Here is a 12,888-nt window from a genome sequence, read left to right as displayed (position 1 = left end):
TACCCATCTGTTACTCTGCTGGTGGAGGACGTGACCCCAGTGGGTTCTCCTCCCCCAGGGTTTTTTCAATTCTCCACAGAGCAGGGGCCCATGGGGCACTGGCAGGCTCATCATTCTGCAGGGCCTCTGTCATTGGGTGGACAGATTAGCCTGCAGCCATCCCCAACGGATGACTTGCTGTCTCCACATCGAATGGCCATGGAGGCTAGCACAGAATTTGTGAGGGGGATTCGCAGGGCGGTGGATATTTTGGAGATGCAGCCGCCCTCTGTCTCCCTGCCTTTGGATCCCTTGTTGGATCTTCTCCACCAGGGCACGGTGGATGTGGAGCCCTTGTTGCCTTTTGGCGGGTCATTGTATGATGTCCTTCTGGGGACTTTGGTCAGGCCCTCATCGGGGTACCCCGTGGGTCGTGCTATTGCACATAGCCATCGCCAGGCTCCAAATGTCCCTGCCTGTTTGTCCCTCCATCCTAGGGCTCAAGGACTTGTAGTCCAGGCAGCGCACCCTTCCTCTCTTCCTCCATTGCTTCCTCCCACTCGGGCGTCAAGGCGATTGGAAGCGTGTGGCCACAATGTCTTTGCGTCCACTTATGCTGTGGGCATCTCCCTTTGTTCCATACTTCCTGCTGGGGTAGAACGCCTCCTCTGTTGAGACCCATGGACTGGACTGGCCCCCTCCTGGAGCTTCTGTATTACTGCCTACGGTTGTTCCGTTGCACTCTCATGCGTCTGTGGATGTAGTCTGCTCTGGTGTATTTTTGTTGTTCTGCCATATCCAGCTCACCTCAGGGGGTTTTACGTCCTCCTGCCTTGCATTTGGCTCATCTTTCCGTCTTTGTTCCGCCCCTAGCACTGTTGGCCATCTTGGGTGTGGGTACACGTCCCTGTGGGCACTTTGTTTCGTTCCGCTCCAGATCGGGTCTTTCTGTGTTCCGAGCGGGCATCACATGTGGGTCCACACTGGGTGTGTGTGCTATCACGGGGGACACGTAGTGTTCCTTGAGCCACCGTCTGTGGTGTTGTCTTCTACCCTGGTGTTGGGAAAGGCTTGGGCATACCCTGTCTGGGGTTTGCCTATTGGCAGGGAGTTTTCGCCCGGGCGGGACTCTGTTGCGTTTTACCTTGCGCCGCTTGTTTCCTTCTGCTGGTCCCCGGCCTGGGCTCAGGTTTTTCTGTTTGTTGCCGCACACAGCTCAGGTGTTTCTCCTCCTGTCCTCTTCTGCGATTTTCAACAGACGTATTCTGTCTCCGGATGATCTCTGGCATCATCCTGTCTATATGTATACTCTTTCAGACATTCTATCTCTGAGTGTTACTGACTCCTTCTTCTTTGTTAATGTGGTAGTCCGTATTCCTGCATGTGTCGCGTGTTTCGTTCTTTCCTTCCCGATCGGGAAGTTGGGGTCGCCCTCTTTTGAGGATGGACTTGTATGTCCTGCTATATTTCACATCGGTGCCGTAAGTACCTCCTGGGCGACTTTCTATTCTTTAGGAGAAACTTCAGTTTCCCCTTGGTTGTCACTTTCTTGACTTTTTATATATTTCTATGTGCTGTGTATGCACACAAGGCAAACATGCGGGGTTTCCCTGCAGTGGTTTCTGGGGTTTGTCCTAGAGTTCCTCTCTGTTTTTCTCTCTCTCTCTCTCTCTCTCTCTCCCTCATGGGAAATAGCTTTGGGTGTGTTGGCTTGCCAGTGGCCCTTGGTCATTGCACCTGTGGGTACGGTTGACTGGTTGGCTACCTAGTACTGCGCCCGTCTTCTCTGTCGGACTCGCACCTGCTGTTGCAGTTACTCTTAATTGGGCTATGCATTGTGTGGTTTGGTGCTCACGGTACACAATGTCTGGTCTGTGTTTTCTTGTAATTCACATCTATGTATCTCCTGGTGGTCGAAGATTGTATGTCTCGGCATGATGCCTTCTGCCCCTGACATTTCATTTGTTGGCACCAGATGTTGTGCTGCTCAAATTGTGTGTTCCGAATCTGTCATACTGTTTAAGTCCCTTCGCTGGGACTCTTACGGGTCCTGGGATCCTATACTCAGTTTCCTTCTTTTTGTAGAAGTTTATGGCATTCTGCCATTGTGCACTGACCTTCTGGTTCTGTGCTTTGGTTCCGTCACTGTCTGACCGACCGTGGACTCGTACAGTCCTCTGATGGATTGTGGTACATTGAGTCCCTTGCTCATGCTCCGCCCTTGACTTCATGGTCTGGTGTCAGCTACGCTGATATTCTTGAGCTTTATGGTTCTGGTGTCGGTCTGGTGTCAGCCAGGCTGGCATGGCTGCCCCCACCTTGTTTCAGTAATGTTCTTGACCGACTACTTGCATTGGGAACTTGGTGGGTTTCAGTAGCAGACCCTCCTCAATCGGGTATAGCTTTGGTATCTATTCTAAGTTAAGGAATCTGTGGCTAGATGTCTCTATCAGATGAACGAGTTACTTACCTTTGGTAATGATAATTCTGGTAGAGACACAGTCTAGCCGCAGATTCCTTAACGCCCGCCCAGCCTCCCCATTCTAGGAGGACCTTTCCAGGTGGGGTACTACTCACTTGCCTCCTTACAGGTGGTCTTGGTCTTCCTGAGGGGTGCTCTAGTTTACAAACCTCCGGGGAAGAGTGTGTCATTCTGTTTTGGCACACTGTCTCTCCACCCATTCTCGTTCTTGGGTGGCTGGGTTATGTGCCTCTCAATGCTCCTCTACCCGGGTTCTTCCAGAGTGGAGATTCTCAAGTTCTTTTACCCTCCCTCCGCCCTCGTCTGTTTCTCCCCATTACTTTGGGGTCTCCTTGTCTCTGCTGCTGTTGATTGGGTTGAGATTCTATTTGACTATGCTACAGTCCATAGGTCATTGTGGGGGGTGTGGTGAACATTCTATGTTGTTGCTCACTTCTAGGCACTTGCCATGAGTCATGTTGTTCCAGTCTTGTTGTCCTTTACAGTTACATCCTGTGGTTACAGACTGTCTTTCATACAGTTCCATCCTGTAGTTGCAAACTGCCTTTCGTTTGTCATGCCATTCATTCCACTGCTGTTGCCTCTTAGAGGGGCATGTGACTCTTCGCTTTGGTGAGACTTTTTCTGGGGCATGTGCTCTATTCGCTCCCTTCAAGTGTTGAGTACTCTTTCAACAAGGTGTTGTTTCTCATCATTCTATGATTTCTTATCATTGTTGTTTCAAAGGTTTTGCTCTGTTTTTGGCACACTGTTCCTATACTCTCACAGTTTTTATAGTGTCTCCGCGTTGTGGCGCGGAAAAGTTTCACAGTAGAAAACTGACATCAGCACACCAGGCAGGGAACTTATATGGATCCATTGACGTCACTTCCGTGGACGACATCAGGATGGAGCCGGGCGACGCTGCCCACCATGCAGAGGTACTGCTAGGGAAACTTTTTCTGGATCCAGTCTGATGCCTGGGGATATTCTAAGTTAAGGAACCTGCGGCTAGAAGTGTCTCTACCAATTACATTGTTACCAAAGGTAAGTAACTCGTTCACCAAGTAGCACCCTGAAGAATAATGTTGTCTGACCTGACACTGAGGGCTAGATTTATCATTGAATCGCGTTGGCTTTGTATCATGCATAGTATCAAAAAGACAACACAATCGTTAAGTTTGATGTACCAAGCAATGCAAGGCCTCCTGGAATAACCATGCTTTGTGTGGTAGATCTGGAATAAGGCAAAGTAGCGCAAGGCACTGCCTTTTGTTATTCTGCCCTGGGAAGGTGTTTCATGGGTGGAGCACAGGTATTACCACTCATCCAACCATGGATTTTGGCGCATTCGTAGATTTACTAATATTGATAAACCTGGGAATTCTTGAAAGAGCCCAGGCTTCCCAGTAGAGGTGCTTCAAGGAGAATTGTCTTTATTTCCCCTCAATTGTTCTTCTTTTTAAGTGTGCTACATGCTGCAAAAAAGCGAATAACCACACAAACGAAATGATCCTTGCAGTTATATGTGTAAATAAAGAGAAATTCCCTCACAATGTACATTATGAAAAGCAATGTAGAGGTAAGTAGGGATTTGAAATGCAATTTTATACTGATTTTAAATGATTGAAACCCAGTTGTGGAAGCTAATGTATTAAAATTCTTTGGAATGATTTCTTGTCTCCTTACCCTTCCAGGGCAAAGTTTGTGGTCTCTGCGGAAACTACGATGATAACAGAAACAATGACTTCAGCACCAGGAGCCAAGTCACTGTGGGAACTGCACTGGTATTCGGAAACAGCTGGAAGAGTTCACCTAAGTGCCCAAATGCAAACATTACCCCAGATGCATGCATTATCAACCCTAAGCGGAAGGCTGAAGCCCGGAAGGGCTGCCGAATCATTATCAGTGATGTGTTTGCTGCCTGTCACTCTCAGGTATATCTCATATAGAAGATGTGGATGTAGCTATTAACACGGTACAAGTCAGGCAGCAGACATTAAGAAGCACTTTGTCAAGTTGCATTAGTATCATTTTACTCAATCCATTCAAATACAAATAGCTAATTTGTTATGCAGTGTGGGAAAGTGGATTATTAGTAGTGATAAGTAGGGACCTACCACTAGTAATAAGGCCTCAGTCCAAATAAAAGGTCCAGTCAAGGCCTCTCAATTACTCCCTTGCTCAACCCTTGGTAGCTGGCAACGAGCAGGCAAGCTTAACTTGGGAGACAGGTGTGTAAAGCATTTAAAACATCAATACATTAAATAAGTAAGATACAACACCCAATAAGAATCCAACACCAATTCATAAAAAATAGATTCTATTGTTATGAACAAATAGACACCAAAACAACAAACATTAATTGTAGGGAACCTGGGATATGAATTGTTAAAGACTAAAAGCAAATTAGCACCTAAAAGCAAACAAAGCTCCAAGGGGTAAACAAAATAGGTTGTGCTGGACCAGGAAAAAGTTCGGCAGTCAGGACACCCATGATGTAACACTTTTACACTTACTTCCAAAAGTATTTATTGATGCAGGAAAGTGGTCCACAGCAACAGTCACGTTTTCAGATGCTTTGGTTTGCCTCTTGGGGTCTGGGACCACAACTCCCACAGAGCACCTAGTCAACTTAATGAGCTTTTTACAAACGTTTCTCTAAACTTCTCCAAGTTTCTGGAACTTCTTCTTGAAAATGCTCTTGTGGTTTCAAAGTGTCAACAACACCAATCCAGGGGTCTAGAATCTCTAAGATGGTCCTTGGGATATTGAGACTACAAACTCCCACTATGCACCTGAACAAATTCCTTAAAAGTCCACTAGACGCACTTGAGGATGGAGAAGATGCAGGTGGGCGCTGCTACCTGTAGCTTCCAGGAAGTCTCCTCATTAATCCTGCTTGAAGCAAGGCAAATTCCTTAGGGCTGTAGACCCATAATGTGCAGCAGGTGCAGTCCTTTAGCATGCAGACCTTTGGGGTGCAGATAAGGTTTCCAGTAGTGTAGTCCTTCTTCTCCTTGCGGCTGCAGGCAGCAGATCTGAGTTGCTTGGCAACTCTTCCATATTTATGCAGTGTTTCTGAGCTTCAGACAGGGGGCATTCCTGACTAATGTGAAGCAGGGTGCCACCCAGGTGTATGACCACTTTCTCCAAAGTGTGACATATTCTTGCCCCTGAAAGCACTATTCTCCCAAGATAGAGAAAGTCTCTCCTAGGAGGTTAGATCAGCTAAGCCAATCGACTGGTGTTGCTAGGATTACCTAACACTCATCTTCCAGCCTTCTCTCTAATCTAATTACAGGGGCTCCTGTGTGGAAGGGGTTGCAGGATGTGGGGGTGAGCCTGTGCCAGCCTAAAGTGACACTCTCCTTTCGAAGGCCGGTTTAGCCACTTCACCCCCTTCCTGCCTGTAGCTTCTGCAGCTGCAGTTCCCCACCCACAGGGAATCCATTGTCTCTCTAGCAGGCTACTTCACCTCATTAAACAGCTTGGCTCAGCCTAATTGAGGTTAGCCAATCATGCTCACCCCCTTGGTAGCTTGGCACGAGCAGTCAGGCTTATCCCGGAGGCAATGTGTAAAGCATTTGCGCACGCAGCCAGCAACAACATCCTAAGCCCACCATAAAAGAAACTCCACACAAGGTTATATATTAAAAATAGCCTTTGTAATATCATAACACCTTAGAATAGTACGCACATATTATACACTGTGCCACATGGCACTGGGCAATATTTACAAGGTATTATTTACACCTGACAGGGCCCACTGGACCACTGTCAGTACCATCACAAAGTGAACTTAGTAAATGTAGAATTTAGCATCAACATAGAACACAACCAGTACTACTGGTAATCACTGCACTTAGCATCAGCCTGTAACATAAACCACATTATCCACAGTATCACATTAGGCGCCAAACGAATTGTACGCCAACCTCATCAGCATAAACACATTATACCCTTCTCTCACAAGTCTAAACACATTAGACCCTAACCTCCTAAGCATAACTACCTTAGGGATTAATTCTCACTAGCATAAACCATCATATGCGAACCAACCTCATAATCATAGAACACATTTAGAGGCATAACACAGGTGCGTAAGTCATTCTACATACATTACATTTCCTAGCACCCAAGAATCACAGTAGGGCCTGGCGCCCTATAAACCTAACAATCCCCCTGGCCAACTGGCCATCCCAAAGGGGGACTCAAACGCCCTGTGTCCAGAATGTCAGGGTTGCTGCCTAGCAGCGGAACCCAATTGTGCCACTGCGCAAACCTAAACAGTGCAGCTGGCACTAAGTGCTGCACAGCTGTGGAGGGATGAGGGTGAGGGAGTGCGTCTCACTCCTAGCTTACAATCCATGTCCCCCAAAGAAACCAATGACCTGAACGTTGCAGCTGCCCACTACTTGCTGGGCAGCTGGGAATAGAAAAATAGGCCCTGACACAACTGTGCCCTCTGGGCTTCACTGGGGCTCTGGAAACAACCATGCCCCTCGTTGCAGTTACACTCTGTCAAGCGGGGCAACTGTAAAGGATGATGGCCAACACAGGGAAATCACGGGGCCCTCTGGACCCTCTTTCAATAAACTTGTCCCTTCGTTGGAGCGGCCCGCTGCCAGACGGGGCTGCTCAGGCGCCGACAATGCGCTTCATTATGCCCCTAAGACTCTGGGGCTCTTCACAACAACTGCCCCCAAAGAGGGGTGAGCACTGGCACTCTCCGTGCCATGGAATGGCTGCTCACCGGGACTCTGACAACAAATGGGGCCACGTTGGAGCGACCCTCTACCAGGCGGGCCGCTCAGAAAGGGGGGGGGCACCAAGACCGTACCTCGATTGTGGGGCGGCCCGCTCTCTCTTGCGGGGCTGCCCAGCATGCAGGACTGCCCAGGTGCTTTGGGTGCACACGAAGAAGACCCTCCTCAGCCCCACTCACCGGCTGCCTCGGGGATTCCTGGCTTCTCTGGCTGCTCCTCTCTTCGTCAGGAGGGGGGGGGGGCTCGGTCTCCTTTTCACCCGGTCCCTCTTCTGGGACCGGGACTTCACCAAGGCCGCACATGCTGGGCTCTCACTCCATTAAGGAGAGCCCCGCCGGGAATATGGCATCCTGTGGTGGTACGCGGGGCTCCCTCTTCATCACGGGAGCCCCGTAGGGAAAAAGGGTACAGGCGCTGCCTGCTCCTGCTGCTTCCTCCTGCTGCGTGGGTGTGTGCCGGAAGTCCCGCCCGCCATCAGGCACCACGTTGCCTGACTTCCTCCCGGCAATCGGGCCATGGCGGTGAAACGCGGGGTGGGCTCCCGCTTCAATTATAAAATCAAAAATGCGGCAATGAGGGGTAGGCGCCCTCCAAATTACGATATAAAAGCAGGGTGGGCTCCTGCTATTAAAATATAAATATAGGCGGCCATGTGGGGTGGGCACCCACTATTAAAGGCACAATGGGGGAATCCCTACGCTGGGGATTCCCCCCAGCAGCGATGTGCGGCCCCGGGGCAGCGAAGCTTCAGCGCCCCAGGGGAATCCATGTAGAGCGCTCCCAGTGCGCAGAAAGAGCCAGGTGCTCTTAAGAATACAGCAACGCACTCACAGATGAAGAGGGCAATACACGGCAGAAGGGTCCCCAAAAAGAAGTCCTCCAGGCATCCAGGGGCAGGGCAGGGCCCAGGGAGGCAAACCTTCCCCTGAGCCCCAGCAGCAGCACGCCCCTGGTAGATTCAAGTCCAGAACAAGAACATTTTCATGGGGTCACAGCCCCTATATTTATACAACATTTTCTTTGTCACAAACTGTAGGGCAAGGGGAGAACCAGTTACAACTGATTCTGGAGCACTTTGTTTTGCTCAGCCCCTCTTCCTATTCATCGGACAGGCCAGGGACATCAGATGCACCCCAGGGGGTGGAGACAGCATTGTGGAGGGAAGGCCCAGCCCTATTCAGGTCCCAGGTGCAATTCCTCCCTCCCATCTAGCTGCTGATCTCGATATTCACCACTGGGCTGACTCACCCTGGCTCCTGGAATTCCCCAGCCCTGTCACTCAAACTGCAGATCATTGCGCAGCATTTATTCTTACGAGTTCGCACATACTAAACTTGACCCTGCACTCCCCTCACATCAGGAACTACCATGGACACACATATCCCCCATGCATTCCTATGGGAGGGCAGGCCTATCTCACCACATGCACTCAGAGAGCGCACGCACTTTGCACTGGGCCACAGTGCTAAAGTGCGCAGAGACCAAAAATCACTACCAATATGTCAGAGCTTAAGGCAAAAAGTTAAGGGGTGAACCTGCCAGAAGGGCCAAGTCCAACAGTTATCATAAATTAACAAGTCATTGGATTTATCGTAACTAACATCTTATACCTTGATTGATATTTTTAGCCAATTCCTTTCAATATTTGTACTTAAATAAAACATTCCAATGTTAGCCTATGCAGCAAGTTATCTACAATGGTGAAAAATGAATCTGGCAGCTTTTCCCTCACCCGGGAATATAAAACATCTTTTATGATGTCCCAGCTTATAGTTGCATAGCGCTCTACCCTTGGTGTACCTAGGTGAGACTTTAGGGGTGACATATATACAAATGAGGTAGATCACTACTTTGGAAGTACATTTGATTCCAACATTGAATTTGCATATTATTTAATTTTAAATGCAGTCTGCAGGGCAGCCTTTAAAATGACAGCAGGCAACACAGCAAGTACACAGTCGAGTGCAGGAGAATCACTGGGCCTCTAAACCTCCTTGCCCTATTATATACTAGGACATATAGGTAGTTTAAATCCTCCTTGTCTTATCATATACTAGGGACTTACAGGGGTCTGTCAGTGCCAATTATACATATTACTAATCACTATGCACTTTTATTCAGGGCACAGGTCCTGGGTCTGATTACAGAGGCCAGGGCACAGCCAAAAAACCAGCACCTAGTATTCAAAATGGGGGCAAAAAGTGCAAGCAGATCATGATTTCTCACACGCAATATTAGAACATTGAAATGGTGGGAGCACCATTGAAGACAATGGACTTCTACAGGCTTCTAACGGCTGGTAAAACCCCAGAGCTCCGACATGCCAATGTTTGTGGTTCACAGCTATTGCTGTGAACAAAGGCCTCATAGAGCCCGAGGGGGTTAAATCACCTGTGGCTCACGCCCTCCAATGGCATAATGTTCTAATAGCCTTATATCCCACCTTTGCCTGGGGCTTTAATTCTGGAGTGGGCCTTTAATGGCCGGCATAGACTGCTACGGCAGGCTATAAAACTATATTAGAAAATGTGCTTGTTTGGAGCTCCATTGAAGACAGTGCCGTGCTTTGTGGATTATAATGCCTGGTATACATTCTAATGTCTGTCTCTCTGTTGCTCCCTTTTTAATTTAGAGCATTCTACCCTCAGTTGTTGGAATGATCTAATAGCCTTCCTATACCAGTTGTGAAAGGCCTTTTTTACCCCTGCCTGTGGCTCGGCCTATAACCTTTAAGAACCGGTAAAGTCCTCGGCAGCAGGCTAAAAGACTATATTCAAAAGGGGGTAGGGTTCTCACACGTGGTAATTTTCATGACAATGAAAGAAATTATCCTTTTCTTTCCAATGCATTCTCTCTTTTTTCATACCCTGTAAATGTACGGGCCTCGCTGTGGAGATCATCTTTCCCTTTGCTTTCCAGCCGTCAGTGGCTGTATAATGATCATTTCCCTATGTGTCTAAATGTTTGAAGGCAAAGGTACTCTTAAAACAGACAATGTACTCCACCTACCTTTAATTAGCTTTGTAAGCTCATATTGCCTTATTGACCAATGAATGTTCCTGGCTTAAGTCTTGAGACTTACTCAAGCCAGGAAATATGGGCCTATTTCCTAAGGTTTTCCCCTGGCTGAAGATACTGTCAAACTAAACCCATGCAAAAAAACTGCGTTGGTGCTATCTTAAGACAGAGGAAATGTTTGTGAATCAGATACATTAGTACTTCCTAAAGCAAGGACAATCTCTTTGCAAGTCAGGCCCATCTTTATTGATTTGAATAAAATTATAAGCCATAAACAATCATTTACAAAATCAGGCTAACGTTTTCTTGAGGTATTTTGGCCTTGGGCAAACTCTGCCACCTGTCCAAGGTCAGGTACCAAAGTGACTATGTGGGAAATGTTCCTCTTCAGAAAAACAGCAATTTCATTCCTTTGTATTTCATCAACGTCTGCATTTTTAAAGAGACACATTTTGGATCTTTGCCCAGTAAAAGCAACTTTGAAAGCTCATGTTAGAGTCATTTCAGCCAATCTTGCTTTCTACAAGGCCCAAAAGATACCCCTCCTAAGTATGAATTTCCACTTGAGGGCAATTATTCCTAGCCTATTCAGTTATCCTGAAGGAAACTGAAGTGTTTTTGAGACGTGGCTTTTGACTGTTGACAGTGACCTTCCTACTCTGCAAAGTGTATGTGCTACTTCCTATTGGCACTACTACTTGTGTGGGTGAAAACTGACACCTACATCAGGCAATGACAATTTTAAAATATTGCATTACTGTTAGTAATAATGATTGCGCCCCTCTCTTTTAGAACCACATTTAAATATATATACTTTTTTTCTCCCCAAATATGAAGTAATTTCACTAGTGTATGTGAACAAGGAATTAGTGATATTGTCATCCACCAAATGCTATCCACTTATTTTATCGTCTGTTTTTATGAATATTTTTTGATTTGTGTCAAAGAGCTAAGAAGCTGTGCCGGGAAGCCGTTTCACAGCATTTCTTCTGAAACTCTGAGAAGAGCAATCAAGCATTTTAGCAAGTATAGCCCATTGCCCACCCTTTCGTTAAAGTAATCCAAACATATTTTTGACGTCTGCTATATTAATGGCTAAAAATTACACAGATGGTACTTCTCTTGTGTGGGTAGGCCTAGTGCCCGCGACAGGAAACAGCCAAAAACACAACGTGGACACTCCACATTTTTACAGTGAAAACAGACCCTTTTTTGCAAGGTGCCTAGCAGTGGATTTTGAACCCTAGCTCTGCCAGGACCTCAGGAAACCTAGCAAACCTATACATTTTTTTTAACTGGACACCCAGGGTAATCTAGGATGGGGTGACCTTTCTGGCTCTCACCCAGGTCTGTTACCCAGAATCTCTTGCAAACCTCAAACTTTGTAAAAAGAAAACACATTTTCTTCACATTTCTTATGATGGAAACTTCTGGAATCTGCGTGGATCCACAAAATTCCACCCACTCCACATTCCCCAAAGTCTTCTGAGAAAAATGTTATCTCACTTGTGTGGGTAGGCCGAGTTCTCGCAACAGGAAATGGCCCAAAACGCCACGTGGACAAAGCACATTTTTACAGTGAAAACTGACCCTTTTTTTGGAAAGGGCCTGGCTGTAGACTTTGAACCCTAGTTCTGCCGGCACCTAGGGAAACCTGGAAAACCTGTACATTTTTTAAATCTAGACACCCAGGCAAATCCAGGATGGGTTGACTTCTCTGGCTCTCACTAGGTTCTGTTACCCAGAATCCCTTGCAAACCTCAAACTTCGTTAAAAAAAACACACATTTTCCTCACATTTCTGTGATGGAAAGTTCTGGAATCTGCATGGATCCACAAAATCCCACCCTGCATTTCCCAAAGTCTTATGAGAAAAATGGTACCTCACTTGTGTGGGTAGGCCTAATGGTAGCGACAGGAAACGGCCAAAAACGCAATGTGGACAAACCACATTTATACAGTGAAAATTGATTTTCTGTTTGCAAAGTGCCTAGCCGTAGATTTTGAACCCTAGCACTGCCGGCACCTAGGGAAACCTAGCAAACCTATACATTTTTGAAACCCAGACACCCAGTGAAATTCCAGGATTGGATGACTTGTCTGGCTCTCACCAGGTTCTGTTACCCAGAATCGCTTGCAAACCTCAAACTTTGCAAAAAAACAAACATTTTCCTCACAATTCTGTGATGGAAAGATCTGGAGTCTGCGTGGATCCACCAAATTACACACACCCCACATTTCCCAACATCTTCTGAGAAAAACAGCATCTCAAATGTGTGGGTAGGCCTAGTGGCCGTGACAGGAAACGGCCCAAAAAGCAACGTGGACACACCACATTTTTGCAGTGAAAACTGACCCTTTTTTTGCAAAGTGCCTAGCTGTAGGTTCTGAACCCTAGCTCTGCCGGCACCTAGGGAAACCTATCAAACCTATACATTTTTTTAATTTTGACACCCAGAAGGATCCAGGATGGGGCAACTTGTCTTGTCTCATCAAGTTCCGTTACACAGAATGCCTTGCATACCTCAAACTTTGTAAAAAAAAAATGATTTTCCTCATATTTCTGTGATGGAAAGTCCTGGAATCTGCCTGGATCCACAAAATCCCACCATGCATTTCCCAAAGTCTTATGAGAAATATGGTACCTCACTTGTGTGAGTAG

The 12,888-nt window shown here is 46.9% G+C and overlaps 1 protein-coding gene across 1 annotated transcript in view; it reads left to right on the top strand.

Moving 5' to 3' along the window:
* Positions 1 to 12,888, top strand: part of LOC146860913 (mucin-5B-like) — a 307,179-nt gene that overhangs the window by 206,173 nt on the left and 88,118 nt on the right. Inside the window, exon 12 of the mRNA XM_085646181.1 lies at positions 4,138 to 4,377. Within this exon, the coding sequence (XP_085502307.1) occupies positions 4,138 to 4,377 (240 nt within the window). The remainder of the gene's footprint in view (positions 1 to 4,137; positions 4,378 to 12,888) is intronic.

Source organism: Triturus cristatus, chromosome 3_1 (assembly GCF_964204655.1).
Source record: "Triturus cristatus chromosome 3_1, aTriCri1.1, whole genome shotgun sequence".
NCBI lineage: Eukaryota > Metazoa > Chordata > Amphibia > Caudata > Salamandridae > Triturus > Triturus cristatus.
Note: the sequence above shows the minus strand (reverse complement) of the source record. Positions and strands in the feature narration are given on the sequence as shown.